At 46.2% G+C, this 24,886-nt stretch overlaps 4 protein-coding genes across 4 annotated transcripts; 1 reads left to right on the top strand and 3 right to left on the bottom strand.

The window, feature by feature from the left end:
• Positions 1-8,195: 8,195 nt before the first annotated feature.
• Positions 8,196-11,628, bottom strand: PtA15_6A898 (uncharacterized protein; the record flags this gene model as incomplete). Its single annotated transcript, XM_053170650.1, has 5 exons — positions 8,196-9,188; positions 9,261-9,419; positions 9,526-10,527; positions 10,643-11,265; positions 11,430-11,628. 5 exons carry the CDS (start codon positions 11,626-11,628, stop codon positions 8,196-8,198), a joined length of 2,976 nt encoding a protein of 991 aa, XP_053021821.1.
• A 1,199-nt stretch (positions 11,629-12,827) lies between these two features.
• On the bottom strand, positions 12,828-14,254 carry PtA15_6A899 (uncharacterized protein; the record flags this gene model as incomplete). Its single annotated transcript, XM_053170651.1, has 5 exons — positions 12,828-13,184; positions 13,293-13,577; positions 13,691-13,907; positions 14,012-14,098; positions 14,196-14,254. 5 exons carry the CDS (start codon positions 14,252-14,254, stop codon positions 12,828-12,830), a joined length of 1,005 nt encoding a protein of 334 aa, XP_053021822.1.
• A 6,962-nt stretch (positions 14,255-21,216) lies between these two features.
• PtA15_6A900 (uncharacterized protein) lies at positions 21,217-22,715 on the bottom strand (the record flags this gene model as incomplete). The annotated part of the gene is made up of 7 exons (XM_053170654.1): positions 21,217-21,476; positions 21,554-21,689; positions 21,779-22,053; positions 22,168-22,373; positions 22,466-22,498; positions 22,578-22,602; positions 22,679-22,715. 7 exons carry the CDS (start codon positions 22,713-22,715, stop codon positions 21,217-21,219), a joined length of 972 nt encoding a protein of 323 aa, XP_053021823.1.
• Positions 22,716-23,064: 349 nt separating this feature from the next.
• PtA15_6A901 (uncharacterized protein) lies at positions 23,065-23,926 on the top strand (the record flags this gene model as incomplete). The annotated part of the gene is made up of 3 exons (XM_053170655.1): positions 23,065-23,406; positions 23,520-23,622; positions 23,694-23,926. 3 exons carry the CDS (start codon positions 23,065-23,067, stop codon positions 23,924-23,926), a joined length of 678 nt encoding a protein of 225 aa, XP_053021824.1.
• Between the last annotated feature and the right edge of the window lie 960 nt (positions 23,927-24,886).

The following is a 24,886-nucleotide window of genomic DNA, read 5'->3' on the forward strand; positions in this document are numbered from 1 at the left end:
CTTCTGAAGCGGCAGGCGGCGGCGACGCATGTCAAGCGGTTTTACGCTGTGAGAACTCCTTTGGGACAGGTGGCAGTTCTGCGAGGGGGAAATACCAGTTGTAATATTTCAAAGATGTAAGAAGCTATTACAACTGTTACGGGTGGTTTGAAAGACCTGCCCCTCTATGATACTACACAAGAGCTTTCACAACAAATTTATTTATTGTTGTGGCAAACTAATGATTGAGAAATCTATGTGCAGCAGTCTCTTATCAGACCTAGATCAAACTTGAATTCAGCGGAAAAGTGGATTTTGTAAGGGAAATGGAGTTAGAGTGGTTTACAGCAGCCTTGAGTCAGATAATGGAAATGAGCCTAAACGTAAGATATGTTTTATATGGTTTGATATGTTTGTGATATGAAAGTGGAGATAAACTGATACAAGACTTCTGAGAGAACTGATGTTATATGTGAACTATTCAAAGTGTCTTTGCCCTCTTCCTTAACCTTCAGTTAAGAGCACAATGGGTTAAGATCACTTTGACTTGTTAAGAGCACAAGTGGGTGATGCTTGCTACTTGACTACTTAGAACTACTCTGAGGCATGAAAGATGTTAATGGGCAACTTGATTGAGATCACACTGCTGGATTTATGTGGATGTGACTTGTAACTCTGAGGCCCCGTTTGGCTGCCATGTTATACGTCATAAATGGTCGAATTTATGACGCGCGACCCCCGGGGGTTTCAAAGTTTTGGTGGCAACGGGGGGCAAACTTTGGGTCGCGGCGTCATAAATTCAACAATTTATGACGTATAACGCGGCAGCCAAACGGGGCCTGAGTGAGATGTGTGTTCTGGTTAGGATTGCCTGAGTGGCATGCCAAAACTGAGGAGGGGAAAGGTCCTCCTTTTATAGTAAAATGTGAGGGATTTTTGCTGGTGGGGATCCTTGTGAGGGATTTTTGCTGGTGTGACCACCACACAGGTGTCCATGTGATGATGGTATCCACGTGGTTGTGGTGGTGGTGTCCATATGGTATCCACGTGGTGGTGGTGGTGTCCACGTGGTGGTGTCCATGGCGCCTACACAATTATGCAGGTGTCCACAGGTGGAGCCATGCTGTGGTACGTTGGTGGAGCCAAACAACAACCCTGGAGGTGTCCACAGGTGGAAACATGCCGTGGTGCGTGGGTGGAGCCAAACAACAATCATGGAGTTGTCCACAGGTGGAACCATGCCATGGGCAGAGCCAAACCACGCCACTACATACACTATAAATATGTCCTTGAGTCTAATTCTATACTATGTACTATCAAAATATCTCTACAGTATGTAATTATGCTTATGAACACAGTATAATACTAGTAACTTTTGACTGAGTGCAGCTAGCCTAGTGGTTCCAGTGAGTGACTAGGGGTTAAATGACCTGTAGAATCCAATTATGCAATAATACATCTAGAAATATGTCTCCTTCTCAATATTAAACTGTGACTTTATGTGATTTGATACTTGAAACACATTTGGCACACCACAACGCACGGCAACACTGGGTCGCTACGCTACGCTACGCTATTTCAGCGCTACGCGTTAGCGTAGCGGCAAAAAGCGCCCCTCTATTTTGCATAGCGTTAGCGCGCTGTTAGCGCCGCTACGCTGCGCTAATTTTCAGCGGCGCTAACAGCGCGCCAATTCTTTGTTAGCGTTAGCGCGCCGCTACAGTCGCTACGCTACGCTGCGCTGCGCTACAGCGCTTTTAGCGGAAAAAAGCCATTTTTTCCCGCTAAAGGCGCTGTAGCGCAGCGTAGCGCGCGCTCTTTTGCGCCCTGCATGTGTAGCGTTAGCGCAATTGCGCCCATCTGCGCTAACGCTACGCTATCAGCTAAAATAGCTGCGCACCGCGTGCGCGTAGCGTTAGCGCATATGCGTGCAATTGCGCTAACGCTACGCTAAAAAATAGCGCATTTGCGCTGCGCTACGCTACACTAACCGCTATGGTTAGCGTAGCGACCCAGTGTTGCGCACGGGGTTCTACGGGTTTCAATCAGACCGCGGAATCGGATGACTCTGAGGAGGAGATTCGGGTCCCTGAGGACGCCTTTTCTTCAGCGAGCTCAGAGGGTGCGGGGGGCACGGGCGCGGCGGCTAGCGACGAAGATTCTGGTTTGGAAGCTGCGTCGGAGGAGGACGGTGCGGATCAGGCACCTCTGCCGTTGCGGCGGAGTCGGCGTTTGCGGACCGCTGGGGACAGTGCTAAAAACGCTGGGGCGGGGAAAGCCGTGGCAGGCAAAAGCCACAAGTGATTATTGGTGAGGGGGTGCGCTATCTGGTCTACAGCCAGGTTACATAGCCACCCCAGAATGTTTGTTATCTTATAGAGTTCGGTTTCATTTTCGTTATGCGTTTCACTGGCTTGTTGTCTATCTGTATTTCTAGGTGCGGGGTACGGGGATTTTGTGCGGAAAATCCTTCTGGGGCGGACCAGGTACCTTGCGGAATTTCTCTCTCGTGGATTGCGGCTTTTCTGGTTTTTTTTTCGTGGATTGCGTTTTCTCTGGTTTCTCTCTCTCATGGATTGCGGTTTCTTTCTGGATGGTGTATGGTAAAAGGTGGTAAAAAAAAAAAAAAAAAAAAAAAGAAGGATAAAAATGGAAAAAGGAAGTGCGGGGACTAAAGTGGTTCTCATTCTGGGGCGGTCCAGGCACTTATAAAAAAAAAAAATTTTGGGACGGCGGACCTTTGTTTTTGCTCACTTTGCTTTGGATTCTCGGTAGCTCTCTCTAGGCGGAAACTATCCAGGTGCGGAACACAGACTGCGTGTGTATTACGAGCATTGTTTCCGCAGGATAGGGCTATATACAAGGGGGGAGACGACAAAAGAAAGGGAAGCTAGGGAAGTCTGGAGTCAGAGGAGCAGCGGGTACGCTCCGTACAAATGCGCTCCGCAGGGATAGGAGCGTCATAGTCTGCGGCGGTGGGTTGTGCGGGGTGCGGCTCGTTCCGTAGCGCTTCCTCCATGTTCTGTCGAGCTCGTAGAGTACGTTCGTTGGCAGGAACAACAATGGCTAGCTCAAGTCGTTCGACAAGCTGGTTGATGCCGACGAGGAAGAATGCGTACCTACGGCGGTGTTGTGCAGGTGTTATCGCGGAGATGTGGAGCAGAGCGCGGTACATATTGCGGAAGGCGCCTACAAAGCCAAGTACGGCGGCGGTGGGGAACACGGTTTGTTCCCAGAGGGGGTTGTCGGGGAAGGTGTCGCGTAGGTCGCGGGAGATTTCCGCGAGTTGGCGATTTAGCAACGCGGCTTCTGTGTCCTCGGCAGGCTTGGCAGGCGGCGGTAGGTGGATAGGTACCAACAAGGCTCGAGGACGTGGAGTCAGAGAGTCAGGAGATGCGGCTCGAACAGTAGCGGCTGACGGGGCAAGGAGTCAAGGCGCTTTTGGAGTGGTATCGGCCGGCGGAGAAGGCGGGTCCGTGGACTCCAACGTGTGGATTGAGGCGGCGCGGGCGGTTCTGGCTTGCGGGACTTCGGCGTGCGGAACGGACTGCGGGGAGCTGGGCGGCGAGCCAGAAGGAGTATGGGACAAGTCTTCAGGTGCCATCTCGGTGTCCCTTGCTGGGGTGGCTGGAGCGGGAAAAGCGGTCAATGGTTAGCGACGGCTCGACAAGTAGAAGCGGAAAGTTACTTACCGGGAGCCTGGGGAAACGTGGGCTCTGGAGAGAGAACGATCGGTGTTGGGTCACGCGGACGAGCGGAAAAACGGGCTGCGAGACCCAGAGTCTGAGAACCGGCGGGGCATGGACGCTTCGAGGATTGATCCGTAGAATCCGCCGAGGGGCGCTTTGAACCAGCAGTGGGAGAAGGCGCGGCAGCCAATGAAGGTCCAGCAGCAGGTGTCAATGCGGGTTCTTGAGGGCGTTTGAGACGCTCGTTGACTAAAGGTCTGTTGACGCCGTGTTTACGGGCCCACACCTGGGCTTGTTGGACGTATTTCTTGGCGCTTGAGCAGTCGGCACAATTGGGTGGCGGCGTCATAAGGTCTTCACCGTGTGCGGAGGGCGACTTGGTGCGGGAACTGACCAAGATAACAGACGGGGAACGTTCCGCACGAGAGCTTCGGGATCCAGACGGCGTTGGACGGTTTTGAGATTTGCGGTTTCTGCGGGAGCTGTCGGATTTGGGAGTGAAGGCGGAGCAGCGGCGTTTCAAATTCCTACAGTTGTTACACGCACGACCAGCGCGGGAGTAGACGCAGGGTAATCCGAGTCAAGTACAGCGATCGCAAGCTACCATATTGAACGGGAAGAGATGGGTGGGAAAGGAGGATGATGTGTATGGGGATGTGTGACAAGTGTGGGAAGATCCTGGGGGCAGGACTTCAAAACTGGGGCGGATGTGGTGATTTATATAGGCGAGCGCGGTAGAATGTCCACGCGGGGATAGCGCGGGCGGGGAATGCACAAAGCCGCTCAGGCAGGGTGCATTCCGGTGACATAAGCACTGAGGATGAGGTCAGGAAAGCACGCTAGGAAAGCTTACGGAAAGTCACGCGCGGATTTGAATGCATGTATCGCGGATTACGGATTGCGGATTGCGGATTGCGGATTGCGGATCGGGTATTTGGATTGGAGCGGAAAAAGACAGGGCTGGACTGCGGCGGGACTACACACGTGGACTGGTAGCAGCGGCGCGTCAGCGGGTGAGCCATGACAGCCCGAGCGGGTTCCATCAGCGGGTGAAACCGGGGTGAAGGCGGTGGCAAGAGAACAACTGACGGGGGCTAGACAGAGGACGGTGGGAGGGCAAGCGTCGGAGAGGAGCGGAGTCTGGGAAAGTGACAAGCGGGATAGCGGGCGGAGTAGGAGGACTAGTGCGGGAAAGTGTCAGACGTGCTGGATTGGGTGGGAACGGCAACGTGCGCGGAGGGGAGGACGGAAGGGGGGGAATCTTTATCCTATCAAAGGATTACGGATTTTTACTCATCATCATTGTACTTACAACTACGGACGTACGAGAGTTATTGAGAGAATATCTGTGTTCTTATCCTTATTCAAGAGTTACTTGCGGATTTTTGTGCTTACGACGTGCGGAGCTTTATTCACTCGCGGACTATTACGCTATAGATCAGGCCCAGTAAAGGAGCGCTGAAGGCTAGCGGAAAGTAGCAGTGCGGAGCCGAGTTACCAACAATCACACAGCCCGGACATCAATATTCTTGAAGGAGGCGGTTAGCGGACATTCTACATCAGCCAACCAGCTTTCATTCTCACAGCGCGGAGGATGTGATGAAATGTATGTGACATGTCACCTGGAGTCCAAGTTCAGCTTGAACTTGGATGATGGGTGGCCATGGCATTCTGATCCCCAGAATACGGTCCATCCTGAGTTTATAATCAGATCTTCAGAGTCCAAACCTTCGAGCTCTGCTCGCCAATCATCTCCATCCAGAGTTTCCTAGATCCCTTCCTTCCTCATCCTTAAGATCACAATTCCCCAACCTTTCAAACAACAACCGCCGCCAAGGATCCAACACCCCGGCAAACATCTCAAAACCACCCCCCCAACCACAAGCTATCCGCGATCTCATCTGCGCTCATATCTACGGACCACCGCCACGAGGGCAGCCTAAACAGCACTTCTCCCCTCACACAACTGCCACCGCCTAGCACGGACAGGAGTCCCTCAACGTGCAGTGCAGTTTTGTACTTTTTGGCGTGTTTTCACTGCCCACAAAATTCCAGAATGAATTTTGGACTTCATTTTTTCATTTATTATCATTCATTTCACATTTCAGTCTATTGATTCTGATTGTTCATTATTTTTTTGGAACAGTATTGAAGATTTTCCAAAATCATCATTTAATGCAAGGAATTTTGTAAATTTTTCAATGTTCCAAATACTTTTCATTTTGTGATATTCATTCTTCTGAAGTCATTTTACTCAGTCATTCTTGAATCCTCATGACTTCAAGTTTGTGGGTTGGCCTTCTGGAATGAGCTTTTGGGGGTACCAATGTATCTGTCCACACCAGGAAAAATAAATTGTCACCAGACATCAGGTGACATCAAGCAACAATGACTGTGACTTTGTTCCTGCTCTGGTGCTACCACAACTAGGCTACAATGGCCCCTTTTTTCCTACAGGGGGATATCCATCCCACCAGCTGTGCAGCTGGTGGGTAGCTAATTGGACTTAGGCTGATGTCACCTGTAGTCTAGTGACAGTTTATTTTTCCACAATACTGTTTTTGTTGTGTATTGGAAAAACAATACAATACATGCACCATGTTGTATCTGTTTCACTGCTGGCACCAATCAACATTATCTTGTGTATTATTTGAATGAGTTGGCAAGTTTGCACTGTGCAGGTACACAGACATATGGAAAATTGCAGATTTATTTTGAAAAAGAAGTATGTACAATGCTTCCTGTAACTCTGGAATGAGCCACGCCCATCATCATTTGGGCTATGAGGATCTCCTTGTTAAGTATTGCTACATATCAAAATGGGTGTAAGAAGGAGGGGAATATTTTAATTTATTATTTTTTTTAGTCTCCCTCCACAATTTTTGAATTCTTGTTTGGACATAATGTGGTCTGAAAATATCTGAAAGTCCTTGCTGCTCCTACGAAAGGTGCGAGATGATGGGTAAGCCTCTACTGCGGAGAGCGCTCCGCCCGGGGTGGGAACATCCGTTTGAGGTGGTTCGTTAAGCTCGTTTCGCAGGCTTTTTCTTTTGAGAGTCTTGAGCCTGTAGGCATGAATCACACCCTGAAAAGGGACATCCACCCATCACACCGCATCAGCGCCTTGGATTGGAACTGTCAAATTAAGAATATGGAAAGGTTGAAGACGCTTACAAACTCTCCTTGTGTTAAGGTGGGCATCTTCTTTCCAAGGACATTTAAAATGGTATGTTGTCTCTGTCATGTCTCCAACAGCAAAACCGACGGCGGCTGGTAGATTCAAGAAATTTGTTCTTAATACATATCTCGTCGCATGTGCATGTCCTTGGAAGATGACTCACTCAAAAATCCTTTTTCATCGCGCAACACGTATGAAATTGCGTAAACCAGGTAAGTCGTCTTTTCCTTTACGCCAACCCTTTGACAACCTCTAAAGAAAAGTCGCTCGTTCACTGTTCGGTTGGAAAATGTCGAAAAAAGTTGATGTTTAGCTTTTTCATTAAGAAGGAGGGCCAATAAAATGCAATGACAGCTTAACTGGCAAGGAAAAAGCTTACGAGGTCGGGTTTTGGGCGTATCGTATGCCGTCCCCATGTGGCATTGGCTTGTAGCGCAAGAATACTTGATCAAGCTGGAATCCGTGCATGCTGTCAGTGCCAGAGTTGCACATAAGCTACACTAAAATTTGACATCAGAAGATATGGTTGATGAACTGACAACTCTGCCGTGGGTCATTTGAATATGAACCAAACTCGTTGGTGCAATGAATATTGGTCCATACCAGCTGTGCTGGGTCAGGACCAGGTGTCGCCGGTGGGCCGGATATGTTCATTGGGTCATACACTCGTTTGATTAATACGGGGTGAGTGGATTCGACTAATTGAAAGAACCAGGAAGTTAGTAGAGCCCCGAAGATCATGATGGCGCGAGCGTGAGGTGACATTTGTCCCACGAGCTCGACGGATGACTGAGGAAAAGTGAGATCGGACGCTTGGTAGAATTAACGATTGTGAGCTGATTGATGAGGTTTGCTTCTGGTTTGTGGTTGGGATGGGAGTCGTTAAGGTTCTTTGTACATCTCGTATCTGTCCTCTTGTCTGGGATGCCCGAGGAAGACTCCGAAGCCCGTCGTCATGGTTTAGGAGGCTGTTGCTCCTGATTCAACCCTCAGCCAGTATCCCGTGTGGGATATCCGGTACATACTGCATCCTAACCACTGGGAATGCGAAAAATTCAAAAAACACCCGGGTCCAAGTTTTCTAAGTAAACACAATACATGTTATTCTAAAACCGAAAAGGACGAAACTCAACAGGAACAAAGGAAAAGAAAGATGTTGAAAAGATCTTGTGTGTATGCATAAGGGTCTCACTTGATGAAGAAAGGCAACAAAGAAATAAGTCCAAAGCTCAAATTGAAAAAAATGCAATCTAGAGACACTGTTTTTTACTCTCTTTCCTTTTTGTAAACCAAGTCGAAGAGAACAGAAAAAACATGGAGCAAAGCAATGCACGATGAAAGAGGGTCAATTAAGAGACAAACTTGATTGAAAGGTCTTGGCTGTAGTTGTTGGCGGGAGATTCTTCTGCTTGGATCTTAGAATGATGGTCGAGATCCTCCTGATGTTGCTCATCGTCATCATCTATCTCGCGTTTGTTGACCAAAGTCGAGTTTAGATTCAACAGTTCCTGTTTATCGTCTTCTTCTTTACTACGACTCTTCTTGTCTTCATCATCCTCATCATCGTCATCTTTTTCGATCATTTCTTCCAACAACTTTATTCTAAACTGTTTCTCGTCCGCTTCCTCTTCCTTCTTCGCAGCGATGTCTTTCCATTTTTCGACCTCGTTGGTCAGTTCTAGAATCTTCAGATTATGCGCTTCGTGTAGTTCGATCAAATTCGTATTGTGACTGGTTGCGTCGCCTGCTTTGGATCCCGGAGATTTTTGTAGATTTTTTAATTGAGCTTCGAGTTCTTCCTTCTTGCACATTTCTTGTTCGATCGTTTGACTGAGTTCTTCCACCAGAGCCTGTGACATTTTAATTCTTTCGTCACCTGATTCAAGGCGTTCTTTGAAGCTGGACAATTCCTTCTGCAATAGGGTTTTCTCTTCGATGTGCTTAGCAGTTTCTCCGGAGTGCAGTTCGCGCGCGTGTTCGAAATTGGCAACTAATTCTTGCTGATTCTTTTCTAATAGAAGTCTTTGTTCTTCGGCATCTTGCTGGGTTTTCTGTAAAACTTTCTGGAGCTCTTCCAATTCTTCCGATTTGACAGGCTCGTTCGCCTTTGCCTCTAGATTCGTTAGGATAGCACGGGCGGCCCCAAGGTCGACAGTCAATCGATTGATCTGATCCGATTGTTCTTGCTTACTCTTCTGAGTAGACGAGAGATCGGAATGTAACGCTGAAAGTTCTAGTTTTGCTTGCTCAAGCCCAGCTTCAAGGGTAGCTTTCTCGGACGCGAAGTCGGACAGTAAGGCAGACCGCACAGCCTCTAGTTCAGCTCGGTGCGATTGCAGCAACTAGTAAGTGAAGGAGAGCCAGAAACCGGTCAATTGGATATCGAGACTGCTGCGAGAGTGATGAAGGCTTACCTGTTCGGTGGATTCTTGAGATGTTTGACGGAAGGACTTGAGTTGGTCGATGTGAGCTTCGTTCAGCTCATCTTTGGCTCGCTGATACTCTTGTTCGAGTTGCAAGGCATGCTCCGTTTTAAGCGCTTCAGTGTCACTCGAAAGTCGTTCTTCTAAAGCCTGTGTTTGGCAACATACAAAATCAAAGAAATTTAGTACGTATCTTCAGCTGATGTCGCCCACTTATGAAAGTTTGGGTTTTAAACGAAAGATGTTATTCAATTACCTGTTTTTCGGCAGTGAACGCTTGGCTCCGAGACATTAACTCGTCCAATTCGTTTTTCATGACCAACTTGGCTTCCTTGATCTCCGTGATCTCTGTCTCCAACTTGGCCAGCGTAGAAACGTGCTCTTCCTTTAACGTAGCAATACTAGACTCGAAGTCTGTTTTTACGGTCGATCTTGCTTGTTCGACAGCATTTGCGAGCTCATGTGCATTCTCTTCTTTACGAGCGGCATCTGACGAAGCTGTCTCCTCTTGCATATCCGCGAAGGCTTTTTCTGCCGCTGCAATCTTGGCCTCGAGGTCCTCGCGTAAGCGCTGAACTGCAGACTCCTGTTCTCTAGTCAGGTTCTCGATCTGGGAAGCGTGTTGAGTTGAGAGTTGTTCTAACTCTTCCGAGTGCTTTTGAGAGACTTCTTCGGTCTTCTTGGCAAGCTCTGCGGACAGGGCTGCCTCGGCCTGAGTGGCTGCTTCGCTCTGTGCGTGCTTAGATTGACGCTCTAGCTCTTCTAGCCGTGATTCAAGGGCGGACTTTTGGGCCTCAAATTCGACTCGAGCTTCGTCCAGTTTAGATTCCAATTGATTGAGGTGATGACTGGAAGCTTCATCGATCGCAGCCTGCTTAGAAGCAATGACTTCGTCCAATTGCTGTTTTAACCCGTTAACAGATTCTGTGAGCCGTGCAACCTCAGCCGAAGACTCTTGATGACGGTTATCTAAATCTGCTCGCTCCTTTTGATGCAACTCAACCACACCTTCGAGTTCTACGACCCGAGCTTTCGCAGTTTCGAGTTCAGATTTTATTGTATCAAGTGAAGCAGCAGAGCTAGGGGCTTCGGTTAGGGAAGAGGTTGTTATTTCCTCTAACTTGGCATTGAGGGACTGGATCTCGACGGTTAATTTTTCTTGTTCAGCAGCCGAACTCCTCGTTGCTTCTTCCAACCGGGCTTGAAGGGTTGCCAATTCCTCGGACTGCGTAGCCAATTTGAGCTCGGCTTGAGATAGCTGAAATTTGAAAAAGAGAAAAATAAATGAAAACATCAACATCCTATTGCGTAACTGGATAGACAGAAATACGTAGGACCGGATGCAAATATATGTGTGGCCGTGAATTACAGACCTTGCTTTCCAATTCTGCAGTAGCCTGGCTAGAAGCATTAGCGGCGGGTTTTGCAGCAGCGGTCTTTCCAATCGTGGCGGAAGGTGCAGTGGATAGTTTCCTTCCGGGTGCAAGGGTGCTTTGGGCATTTCGTAACCCAGTTGAAGCCGTGTTGTTCAATGGAAGCTTTCGAGCGGTGGCTGCTGCAGCAACGGCACTGGTCGTAGTCGTCTTAGGTGGCACTCGGGTAGCAGTTGAAATTATGCTTGTCCTACGAGAAGCCGCCCCGACTGGTGGGGAAGCAGCTGTAGTAGCAGATGGTTTAGTGGCTGTCCGACCAGGCGCAGGTCGAGTAGAAGCAGCAGCTCGAGCGGATGGTTTGGTTGTCGTGGTGGTGGTGGTGGTGGTGGTGGTGGAAGTGCGTGGATGAGCTTTGTTAGCAGGTACAGGCTCGGATTTCTTGACAGCAGTAGTCGGCTCCTTCTTGATTGCGGGGGCCGGTTTGACTACAGAAGTCTGATTGGCGGTAGTGTCATTATTGGTTGGATGCGAAGGCTCCTTCGAGTGTGAGACAGCTGGAGTGGATCTCATTATGGCGGCAGGACTGGCCTTGGGTGAAGCGGTTTTCTCGCCTGTGCCTTTTTCTGTTAAGGAGGAATGCACGTGATCGGTTGATTAGTGATCGAGCAGTCAAAGGATGGATAAAAAGTGATAAAAAGATAAGTCATAATGGTAGTAGCAGTTGAAGTAGTAGTAGTATTAGTGATAGTGGCAGCAGTGATAGGAAGCCAAAAGCAGCCAAGCCTACCAAAGGCAGCGATTGCGGCAGCAATGCCTCGTTTCGCAGGGCCATTGGGGGCTGTGGAGCGGGCTTTGGGTACATCAGATGATTTGTCGGCATCGGGTGGCGTGTTTGGATTCTCTGAACTCGGTTGTTGATCCGGAACGGAGGGTTGGTCAGAGGACAGGTCGTTGTTATCGTTAGTAAGTGCGGCTACTGGCTCCATCGGGGAATTGATAAGCTGGTGAGTGATGATCGGTAATCAAGCGAGCTGGGCTATGCAAGTAAGGAAAGATAGTCAAGCTTGAGGGGGGGAAGGGGAGTCAGACAAGGATGGAGATGGGAGATGACGATGAGTGGTGTCGGGATAGGATGGAAAGGGACGGTCGGTCAACAAGGTCGAGTTGATCCTCCTCCAGATTAAATGCCGGTCAAAGGCAGAAATCCACCCAAAAAGATTAAGGTTTATGGGCTAATGCATACATAAATAAGAAAAAAACCCCGATGACCAGCAGCAGCATATTACAAGATATACAACAGGTTAGGTTCAATCTGCGGGATGTTCAAACAACACATCAATGTCAATGGGATTCGGTACGAATTATGACGATAAATATTCCCTCTGCCTTTATGCTACATATCTTCTGGTCTTTTGGCGCAATTATTTTACAAAAGAGAGAAAGGCGGGCTACAAGTTTCATGAGCAAACGCTGAAACCCAGACGGTTCACGTAGACAAGTTGAACTTGTCTACGTGAACCGTGTGGGTAAGACAACTTTAAGCCCATTTTTATCAAATTTTAGCAGTAAATTTTCATAACTCATTCAAAATTCAGATTTGGGGTTTCCAGAAGACTCTGACCATCTTATAAGAATGGCAAAATTTTAATAATAAATGTGATAAAAATGGCTTTGAAATCCCAATGTGAACCGTCCTAATAGGGGGGTTCACAATTGAAATTTGTAAAACTTTAGGACCCATTTTGACCTGTTTATGAACATATTTTTAAAAAGTTGATAAATTGCACTGATTGATCAGTCACACCTTTTTCAGGACATCTTGCCAAAATTGGAAAATTATGTTCACAAAGGCCTTAAATTGGCCTCCAAAGTTTTATAAAATTCAATTGTGAACCCCCCTAATATGTATTAATCAAGTTGACGCTTGATTTGATTTAAGCATTCTCGAATTGTCCGTAGGTTTTCTTGTCAAAAAATGCATACAAAACCCTCGGTGGTTTGACGAGCAGGATGGAGTATTTATACCTCGAATTGATTCATAACATCTTTGGGCAGGTGAAAAGAATGATGGTCCACGTGCAGGATCAAATAACTTCGAGTAGGTTGTACAGAGATGACAAATTAATCTTTATAGGGCTACATTCACAATAAGCACAGTGATACAATGACGAAATCATCGCTCCATTTACATCTTGCTAGCTTCCGCGAGGGATGCCGGTAAGACGCTAAAGCCAAATCTTGGGAAACAAAGCTTGCATTCTTGGCCGGATCCATCGCGTCGCTTGACGATTATTGAAATAGTCGAACCGTTGATTTCGACCAATCTTCCCATTGTGGGCACTTTCCCCGAATCATCTGGCGTTACGGCTACTTGACTACCCAGAGTCAGACCCAATAGTCGATCCTCCCTGGTCTTCGGTTCAACTTCGCCGCTCGTCCTCGGTGGTTCCGGGATCTTTCGGCTGGCCTCGTTTCCCGAGATTCGAGTGGAGGGTGCATTCGCTTTGTTCTTTTCATAAAACTCCCTCATGACTTCAACCCACTAGGAAAAAAAGTATTAAAAAAACATTTTAGCACTTGCTAATCTTCGCGTTCACTCACTGGACAAGCAAAGCGCAAGGATTGCTAGCCAAGATGAATTGGAACGCACTTTTCTAAGACGTGGGAAAGTAGATTCGCTCTCTGGTCCGTAAAGGTCTTTGTCTTGTCCCATTACATTGATCCATCGGAAGAGGAAATAGATGGACACGTCTAGGAAGCCAGGATATTCGGTCTGCATCACGAAATCCCCGCCCGACTCTTGGAAAATTTCTTCGAGAAAGGCCATGTGCACTTGCAACTGCGAAATAATATAAGGTCTCATTTTCTTGATCTGATTTACGTCAATTGAGTTCCCTAAAAACTTTTCACGATCGTCCAAAAAAGCTTTTGGCAGCTGGAATATTCCGTGTGCCAGATGTAAATCAACACAAAAAAGATGTGAGTGTCTACAAGCGCATTGGATTATAAGGGCTTCAAGCTTTAAAAATGTGAACAAGCTTTACTGACCAGGTGCCAGGGCATCAAACCCACAGCTAATTTGAACAGAGGGCGATCGATTACAAATTGGACCAGATATTTTTGTAGGATTGAGCTTTGATGATCACCCAAGGTGAGACTTTTTGGGAATAAGCTTGGGTGCTCATTGGAATGAGGATAAAGCGATTCCAAGGCTTCCGCGATCTTGTGCGTGTCGCAATAAACTGTATCATTGATTGCAACGACTCTACGGATGACCATCACGATAATCAATATGTGTTAGTATTATGTATTAGTTCAGCGGAGACCATTGCGGTTCGATGTAGACAATTTAAGGCCCTCAAGACCTACGGGACTTTGCGATAAGTGATTCCTAGTAAAAGCAGGTCTTGTCGTGGGGGCATGGGCGGTACCATGACGGTGTAGTGTGCTATTTTTCTGGGATGAATAATTGATTGGATAATCAGCATGTGAATGAAAAGTCTGTTGGTTAAAATGATTGAGATAATGACATCTTCAACACATATTTATGTACCTCACCGTCAACATATATTCGACTTTAAATGCGAACGGACTATCTTCATCTGATTTCATTGGGTTTTCATCAAAAAAGCCATCGAGTGGCTGGTCAGAAACCCATGCGGTTCGAGATTGGGTGATGGCAGCTGTTCTCACATCTACGAAAGAACAGACAAGGTGATCTGATTAGAATCTCTTTTCCCCATAGATTGCGAATCGAACATACATACTTGTAAAATATTACTGTTGGCTCCATCGCCGGATCTCTCTGAATATTTGTGCGGCGAAGCAGAAGCGTTTTGCGGAGTAGAAAAAAGAAACCGCCAGGATTCAACCTTCAATCTGGAGCTGCTCCGCATCCCACACCCCCGGAGTGTGGTACACCCCTTCTACACCCCCGGAGTGTGGTACACCCCTTCTACACCCCCGGAGTGTGGTACACCCCTTCTACACCCCCGGAGTGTGGTACACCGGTACACCCCTTCTACACCCCCGTAGTGTAGAAGGGAGGCATGTGGCTTGACTCTTGAGCCTTGATGTGAGTTATGAATAAACCAGCAAATGATCAGCCAAATGGGGGTACATATGGCAGGACCCTGGAAACCCCCTGGAAATGTGGGTAATTAGGGTGTTCAAAGTTGTCTTGCATGAAATCACAACACCATAAAATCATAATTTTTTCACCAAAATCCCAAAATGGTAGCCATGAAAAGTGGTATGAATGGCCTTTTTGGCTGGAAGCATACTAATGTTGAATGTATGGAAATTTTACTGTGGAAAGGTGGTTAGTAACTTTATATGTATGAAAGTCTTGAGGATACCATTCAATTTCCAAGGCAGAATTCTTTTGTACCCCCCTATCTGTTGAGGAACACCAGGGACTGAAACTGAGGGGCTACCGGTGATCATGGGCCAGGGGCTTGACAGTGAAGATATAGATTTGATTCAGTAAGGAAAGGAAGGCCAGGTGAGAAGCCGGTAGACAGTAGTGATGGGCTGCTTGGTAGAAGCATATCTACATACAAGCATACAAAGACTACAAACAGGCTTCACAATCTCAACACTCTCAACACTTGGCCCCTGTCTGTGTCTTTGACCCTTGACCCTTGCAAGCACTCCCCAGGGTCCAGGGGGTTATTTTTTATTGAGAAAAATTCAGGTGAATGATGAGTATGTCTCAGGAAAACATTGCTGGCTTGCGATTCAAGTCTCCATTAACCCATACCCTTTTGTGGAATGGTTTAAGAGTGACAATAGTATGGGTCAATAAGTTGTGTTTAAACTTTATGTACCTGTACCAGCCATTTTGCAAATTGGGTGGACAACTCTCTCATGGGCTAATAGGCACTTATATGGGTTAATAGAGACTTGATTTTAGTGCCACTACATAGTTGGGATATAATTTCCTATATATTTCAACCTCATATGCCAATTACCGCTGGATTATTCACATCAACTCCTACTTCTTGTACTTTTGCACCCCTCAAAACAATGCATCTTTACCACTTATTTCCAATTAGTGAAGGGATAAATATTGAAAGATTTCAAGCAACTGAAATGTATTGATTTATTTTACGGACTTACTTTGCGCACTGCAAAAAGCTCTTTGCGCACTGTGCAGTGGGCAAAGTTTGCAAACACTTCGCGCACTGTGTGTGAAGGGCGCAACTTTTTCAAATTATTTTTTGAACAATCAATAGAAAAGCTTATTGTTGTCCTCTGTGAATTTATTTGGAGTTTTTTGAAGCTTCTCTGTATGCTTAGAGATTCCACCAATAAAACAAACAAGTACAGTCACTTGGGGACCTGGAATCCATATTCCCACCAGTCAAAAAATCCAAATAATTTAGTGAATCATGATACATATGAATTCAAACTTTTTAGAGTTTTTTGGCCGCTTTGTGCAAGAATAAGGCTTTCAAAAATTAGGAAAGTTAACCACTTACTGGCGCATTTTGGCATATCTTGAGAAAAAGTTACTGGTTTTTGAAAGCCTTGTCCTTGTACAAAGTGGCCAAAAAGTTCTCAAACTTTTAAATACATATTTAATATGATTCACTGAATTATTTGGATTTTTTGGCCTGTGGGAATATGAATTCCAGGTCCCCAAATGGCTGTACTTGTTTTATTTATTGGTGGGATTTTTAAGCATACAAGGAAGCTTCAAAAAACTCCAAATAAATTCACAGAGGACAATAATAAGCTCTTCTATTGATTGGTCAAAAAATAATTTGAAAAAGGTGCGCCCTTCACGCGCAGTGCGCGAAGTGTTTGCAAACTTCGCGCACTGCACAGTGCGCGAAGAGCTTTTTGCAGTGCGCGAAGTAAGTCCGTTATTTTAATCTACTTGTAGTTACAATTTTAGATTAAAATAAGAATAATATAAAATATTATTTTACCTGAAAGCAGCACAAGTGTGTGCTTGGCTCAGGTCTGAGTCTATCTGGTTGCTATTCTGAGGCTAGAGTGCCTGCGGGGGTCAGTTGGTTCTGATGGAGATGTTTGTGTTTCTATAAGATTCATCTCCATTGCTTCCCTTCCTTCTTTGTTTCTGATCTTAGTCTGTGCTTTGGACTCACCAATGCAGGGGACAGTTAGCTAAATATGTAGCCTGTTCTTTTCCTGCCTATACGGGTGATCTAGTTCTGAGTCTGCTTGCCAAACACAGTTTGTGTCAAGTCACCTACTATTAACCAAGGGTAGTTACGCTAAACGTAACGCGTAGATAACGGTAACGTAACAGAATTTTTGTCCTTATCTACGCGTTACGCGTGACGGCAGTGCGATTACATTATTGCACCACATTAAGCCGTTTTTTTTATGCTTGTTGCGTTATCCAGGCGCGCAGAGCCCTTGAGAACGGGCAAAAAATGAGGCTAAAAAAGCCTTAAATGGTCTGTTATTGCGTTATCCCCCAGATAAAGCGATAACAGGCCTCAAAAATGAGGCCCGTTACGTTACGCGCAGGGCCTGAAATGACCCCGTTACTAGTAAACTAACGGGGGCCCTGGATAACAGGGGTAGTTACTTTACCAAAATTGCGCGGATAACACAATGTAATATAACTACCCTTTGTTACTACTATGCCTCTCCTGGTTGTAAGGGATGAGACTACTCACATCGTTGGGTGCTGGCTGTGATCCTAGCAATTAGAGAGACTTGGTTCTTGTTTCCAATGCGGTCTGCAAGGGATCTGTGATCATACAATTAGTCAGCTTTATCTGATTTCTAATGTTGTCTTCGTACATACATGCAGGCTGAGTCTAACCTTCCTTTTCCCATTGCGGTTTCTGTATCTGCAAGTGAGCAGCTAGAGTTTGGTTTAGGGTTGTGGGTCTGGACTGCTAGAGGGGGGCTTATCTATTTGTGCAGCTGGGGGTTCTGGGTTTATGTCTAACCACGCTAGCTTCCTTGGCAGTTGCTGCGGGTGGTCTGATCAGGTATTTCTACAAATATTACTGATTTTGGGGGGATCATGTATTAATCCTCTAACATTTAAGCCTCTCCTCATTGCAATGTCTCAAGCCCCATTCTTACATCAATTGGAAGAAGAATTTTTGTGTATCAAATCTATCAAATCTCTTTCAGAAGGAAAAAAAGGTTCATTTGTACGTAACTCTAACACACAAAAATTCCATACTTCTTCACTTTTGGGGGTTTAGTTGTGTTTTGGGTGTGCCCTAGTACTGCAGAAGCTATCAAAACCAGCTAGCTTCACAAAAAAGCAGGTTTTCTACCTTCCAGGTGAAAAAAATGTTAGGCTGTGTTTGGCTGCCGCGTTATACGTCATAAATGGTTGAATTTATGACGCCGCGACCCAAAGTTCACTCCCCATTGCCACCAAAACTTTGAAACCCCCGGGGGTTGTGCGTCATAAATTTGACCATATATGACGTATAACACGGCAGCCAAACGGGGCCTTAGGCATGAAAAGTGTATGAAAAAATTGGAATTTCTCTGAGCATAGGCATGCAACATATATGAATGGACTTCAAAATTGTATGAATCTGGATTTTACATTACCCACATTTCTAGAGGATTTCCAGGGTCCTCATTAGGGTTGAGAATTGGGCCAGGTTGGCCCATGGGCAACCCGTGCCAGAGCTCTTTGGTTGGTGCAGGTTGTGATTTTTTAAGTCCCACACCTAAATGGGCACCTGAGTTTGGATAGCAGGTTTTGGGGAGCCTGTGGGCACCCATTGAATTTCAGTGTGGCCAGCGCGGTGCTTCATTGTTGAATCAACACTCAACAAGTCAACACCTAAGCTTCAAAAAGCTATGGCCAAGTCTATCACCCCCAATCTTACTCCTGTGGCTACCCTGTCTCTTGCCAAGACAGTGCTGACAGCACCAATGACAGCTGTAGCTTTGGAATTGGCCTTCTCAACCGTTTTCCAAACTTGCCAAGACAGTGCTGATAGCACCAATGACATCTGTAGCTTCGGAATCGGCCTTTGCAACTGGTGGTCACATTCTGAATGAGTATAGAAGTCAGCTTAATATAACCATGGTTGAAGCCTTGATCTGTGCCCAAGATTGGTTGAGAGAGCAAGCAAAGAAAGGTACCAAGTTCACTCAATCATGAAATGGTCTCAAATAAACCCAAAAAGTTCATTGGATGGTCTTTTTGGGTTTTGTAGAATGGTCACTGTCAGGTTGAGTTGATTTGAAGTTGGAATCCTTGATCTTTGCTGAGTTAAGGGCTTTTTTGTGGGTCTGACCCAATGAAATCAGTAACCCAGCCCAACCTGACTGTTTTGAGTTGGGCCATTCCAAGAGTCCCATGGATCTTGGCCCATCCATTTGTGTTTGGACCCTTGTTGGGCCAAACAAAAACCAAGTGGGCTGGTTTGGGCCGGCTCAATTCTCAACCCTAGTCCTCATATGACCCCAGAGAGCCCCTACCAAGCCACCATATGTAATTTTGGGAAATCTGAGTTTTGGATATGTATGCAAATCTGGTTTTTCCCAATATTGATTTAGATGTGTTGTACTACACCACAGGTGAAGTTTCTCAAAATGATTTTGGTTGGCAACCAATATCATTTTGAGGTGTCTGCCTGCAAACGGGGACCGTGGTCAGACGGTTGGTGTTTCCACTGGAATTTCACTGGAGGGCAATCCAAAAATATCACAGATTGCCAAACCCTTTCCAAAATTGCTTTCAAATGCTATTCAGAATGGTTCTGGGCTGTGGCAGGTGGTGATTTGCTCAAAATGAGGACCAAACAAATCACCCAGCCAAAAGACGGGCTTGAACAGCACCATGTTGCTGATCCACCCCCACTGGAGCTTCTTGACCACTATGCTAGACAAGCCATACATTGCATTGTGTGATTTGTGTGTATGAGCCTGCATCTGCAAGGCTTGATTGGTCATATACAAAAATTTTCTGGGAAAAATCCAGGAAAAATACCGGAATGAGATTCCAGTCTGTACTTCCTGGAATGAAGTCAAACATTTTTTGACTTTGTTCTGGTGCAAAGCTTTTTTTTTGGGTTTGGTTTTAACCTGAATTGCGATCGGAATGATTCTGGTCCTTTGAATATACTGGAAGCTTTGACTATACTGGAAGCATTCCAATTGCTTTTTTGTCCTCCCACCATATTGGAAGCATTCCGATTGGTTTTTGGTCCTTTGACCATACCAGAATGATTCCAATTGGTTTTTGGTTTTTTGTACCATCCAGTAAATTTACTGGATGGAAACTTTAAAACCTCACCCGTGGTGTAATGTTAAGCTTGGGTGCTCCCAGGGTGTAGACTACATTGTGTAAGTTGGTAATCTTGGTTACCCTAACTCCCAACAGGGGCTTTGTTAAGTTAGGGCCAGGTCAGGGTTTTACCTCAACTTAAATGTTTATCTTCTTTTTGGAGTTTTACTTCCAAGGGAGGTGAGGGCAAATGAGGGTGGTGTTCTTGGTCACCAATTCACCTAACTTAGCTAATTCATCCCTCCTTGGGGGAGCAAAGCAATCTCCAAAGGAGGAACTTACAGGCTATGTTGACCCCGCTGTGGTGACTACTCCATGGGATAGAGATAGTGTAAACCCCCCTCCTCCCTTGGGGTTCACAAGAGGTTACCAAGCCCTGTCACAAGCTTGTACTTACACCATGGGTGCACCAAAAGTTTTTGGGATGGTTGTCAAAACCAAATTGATTGGATAGTGGTTGTCAGAACCAAATTGGTCTGAATCTGGTTTGTGGACAAATTCTGTTGCCAAAAAGGTCCCAAAAACCGTGCCGTGAGAGAAGGAGCATCCAAATGGTTTCAAAAACCATTTCAAATGGTTCTGGAAATATTTTTCAAACCAAATTGGTTTCCAAAATATTTTCAAAACCACCTCAGGTGGTTCTAGAAATATTTTAAAAATATCTGAAAATGGTTAGTCCGACTCGTTCTTCAGGACGTCCGGACTCAATTAAAAAAAATATTCTGAAAACCAATCAAACTGGTTTTCAAAATATTTTGTTGCACCCGTGGTGTAGTCTGAGCTCTTCCCCTTCCCTGATTCAGTAGAGAACTGACTTCTCTCTGGATCAGGTAAGCTCACTCCCTCGACTTGTCATTCTCTCTTCTTGTTCTCTCTTTGTCCCTCACACAGAGAACTGACTTCTCTCTGGATCAGTTGCAATCAAAACCATGAATTTGGTCCTAGAAGTCTCTCTCCGCGCTCCGTGTCCCTGCTCCTTTGTCGTCGGCTCTAGTGAAGGGATTGAACCCTTACAGATAGCTGTGAAGGGGATATATAACTGGCAATGTGATCCTAATATCTATTGAGATTTAAGAATTGGGCTTGAGTTTAGAAACAAGCTTATATGTACAACAAAGACTTTTTGCACCACACGCACACACACACCTGTTGGGATGTAAAAATAAGGCCTGAATTTTGATGACAAGCGTTTACAAAGAAGACTTTCTCCACCACGCACGCCTGCAATAGCGCAGTAATAATGTTTTCAATTTCTGACAAATGTCCTTCCACTGTAAAATCCGCGTCATAAATCAAAGGGGATTGATAGAAGGAAGAATGGTTGTCAGTCGGTCAAGTGTACGAAGATATTAGAAAGAAACAAGGTCAGGGATGCGTACCTCGCAGTCTTTCGTTCTTTATCAAGCACTTCAGGTTTGGCCCGATTTAATATCTTCAGGAACTCATTGGTTCTGGCTCTCATTCTAGAGTGGAGATAAGCTTTTGAAGCTTTGATGTGATAGTGCAGGTAATCTCTGAACAGTTGGATTCGAGAGATTGTGCTGAAGGCGACTTCAGGCGTAGAGAAATGTCTCGGAAACAAGACTGTAAATAATCGAGTCCTTTGCGTCAGCCACCAACTTTTGTACGTTGAGCAAGCGACGCTATTCTACATGACTTACCGAAGGTCACATACCCCATGTTTTCTGTGGCTGCAAGTCCCGGAATATGATTTATTTCACGCGGAGGCTCTCGGTTCGAATAAAGGATTTGGGGTGCAGTTTGGATAGCAGGACGTCTCCTAGCATCAACGAATTCCTGGAACGATCATTTGTGTGAAGTGTATTTTGTTAGCTTTTTATTGTTTCTCTGCAACCCGGTTAGATAATGCTGGGGATCATTCTGACCTGCAAGAACACTTTGCCATAAACCATGTCAGTATCCTCTCGAAAAATCGTACTGAACACGACGGTGACCCGGTCGATGTTAGGAATCACATAGATCGCTTCCTCTGGGCGATAGTTGAGGGCCATCAGGTCCTGATTGGGATCTCTGGGCGCCGCGTCAGGATTGGGAGGATTAGCTTCGAGTGCCTTTTGGATTTCAAATGCGCGTTCAAAGGGTGCCGCCAGTGCATTGCGCTTGAGGAGTGCAACCGATCGGATCAAAGCCGAACGTTCCTCTAAGTCCACGGAGAAGAGTGGGTTCAGACCGGTCAGCCCTCAACACAACACAAACATCTCGATGAATGCCCCATCAGGTTCGTGTTTTCAGATACGCAATCAATGAAATTTACCTGGATCAGTCGGCAGCTTCTCCACCTCGAATATCAAACTGATATCGTAGTCTGGCTCGATCTCCTGAGAAATCCAATTGGCGTATTCGCGTTTCATGATATCCCACACACCGTATTCGACCAGCTCGTGCCAGCATCTCACGCCCATTGACAACATGACAATCGTCTTCTTAGTAGGAGTTGAGAGATGATATCTGACGCCATCGCTATCGAATACAGGTTACACAGTGATTAGAATCCAGTTTACCGATTTGTGTGAGGTGTAGATGAGATCGTTATTCGAAACGTATATGCTCACAAATCGACAAAAGCTTGATCCAATGAACCTGGCCTGGATAAGGGGATTAAGACGAGGGGAGGTTAGTAAATCGAACATCAACTGGTAAAGAATATTTGATAGGCGAGCTCACTTGCTAAACTTGTCGGTCAATACATCTGTCGAGGATAGCAGGCAGGATTAGCTACGGAGATGGGAGTTGATTGATGGTTTCCTAGACTGAGGATAGCTAACCCTGAATAATTTTATTGTGGTCTTCCAAGAGGATCATCTTGATCTTGCTCGCAGAAAAGTCCAAAATTGAGATGAATGATGTCGGTGTTGTTGTGATTGTTCGCGGCCAACTTGCCCAGTCTCGCAGCGGGCCAACCCCCCGAACCCATGACGTCGTGCCGGTCGAAGCTCCCTGCACCAGGCTACATAAAAGAAGGGGGCTGGGCCGGGGCGGTTTCGAGTGACACCAGGCTGACAGTCGTCGGTCCGTGGTCGGGGGTCCCCGGGGGACCCACATATATCGCCCTCCACTTGGGCCTCCCTGGCTGGCACTCCGCGCCAATAACCACCACCATCCACCACGACTGCCACAGCCTGCTACTTCAATACTTCCTTTACTTCCAGCCATGTCAAACTCAACCCAGCCCTCGATACTCTGTCCACTCCCAAGGCGAACTCACTCCAATCCGATCTACAATACCACCAAGCCATCCATCCCGCCGAGGAACAACCAGAAGAAACTCGGCCAAGAGCTCGCTTCCTCAGATGATGTGTTCGTACCCCAGCCCTCAATCCAAACCATGAACAAATCCACTCTGACTCACCCAAACCACACACACACCAACACAGCTTGTCCGAATTTCTCTCGCTCTTCACCCCTCCCTCGGAACCGAATCGGCAATCGATCCTCATCTACAACAACCATCTCGATTCCTCAATCCAACCCCAGGATCAGTCCAACCACTCCAGTCAGCCTACCTCGCCCATCCGAACCACCACCTCCACTCCTTTATCATCCTCATCATCCTCATCTCCCCCGCCATCCTCATCGTGCAAACCGATTCATAATCATTCCAACAAGCCCACCGCTCAACCTAATCACCCCCAACCTACCGACCATCCCGAGCACAGCCAGCCTCAGTTCGGCTTGGCCGTCGCCCCTAATCATCTCAGCTCGATTGTCTGTCAGTAGTACCTCTGTCTTCCTCTCTTCTGCTCATCATGGCTGATATGCTTCTCTCCTTACTCCAAACAGCCTCCCCTATCTCGAGATGTCATAACCCCCTTCCCCGCCATGCTGAATTGGATGCTTTGGCCTGCCGTCTAGCCAAGCCATTCAAATCATTCGCACTCGATCAGGATCATCTCCCCTCGAATGGCGAAGACGAGGAACGAGCCATGGAGCAGACTCAATCCGATCATCCCTTGTCTGCTTTGATGCCTGCTTTGACTTTGGAACATTCTGTCTCTTCGCTCAATGATCCGTAATTGACTGATTGTGTTGCTCGAAACCACCAACCTCAATCACCCTTGAACTACTACATACTATACATACATACTCGCTGCTTTCCTTCCTTGTAATACTCCCCCTTCCGCTTAAGCACGCAATCGCTCTAACAAGCACAGACTGTCTCCTTCGTTGTTTATAATATCCACCCGCACTTATACATATATTTATATACACGACTATCTTTCACGTGACAGTTACGCATATTAACAGTTCGAAACATATATATCGGCGTATGTAGGATGTCTAGTAGCTCTCAACTCACCTATCGTCTGTATCCGGCCCTTTCATCCCGTCTACCTTGGCGTTCTTTCTCCTCTCTTTTAATCAATATTTTTATTCATTTAAATTGCCTCTCACTGCATCCTTTTCCTTTTCTTTTCTCAACAAGAGACTTGTCTTACAAAGAAATTAATATGTTTCATGCAGCATGATTCAGTATCCAGCCTACCTGCCTATGGGAGTCAGAGAAATATGGTAGCACCTTGTGTAAAACAACAGCCAATCAAATGAAAATGGATCCAATTGGCGTCCTATGTGTTATTTATCAAACTCCAGACATTTTGGGCAGACTTGGATCTGTATCAGGTGCACCGTAGGAATTTGATAGCTCCTATCACTACAAGAAAAAGTCAAGCAAGTGCCACCAGTTAACATGTGAGAGCTCTAAGGAATCTGGTGATGGAACTTCAGCCTTTGTCATAGTTTGCCTTTGACCAAGCTTCAATGCACAGTCACTGTGCATGATGCACAGTGACGCTGCCAAAAAAACTGATGTCTGGTTGAGTGGAGCTAGAATGGAAGTTACACAGGAGAATGCCTCATGTCAACTGCTGTCACTTGCCTGACCCTTTCTTGGAGTGTATGGATCTTCACATATTAACAAACCAAACTTTTGAGCTGTAGGGCACTTCCCAAAAATTCTTGTTTTGATAGACCAG

This window comes from Puccinia triticina, chromosome 6A (assembly GCF_026914185.1).
Source record: "Puccinia triticina chromosome 6A, complete sequence".
NCBI classification, from domain to species: domain Eukaryota; kingdom Fungi; phylum Basidiomycota; class Pucciniomycetes; order Pucciniales; family Pucciniaceae; genus Puccinia; species Puccinia triticina.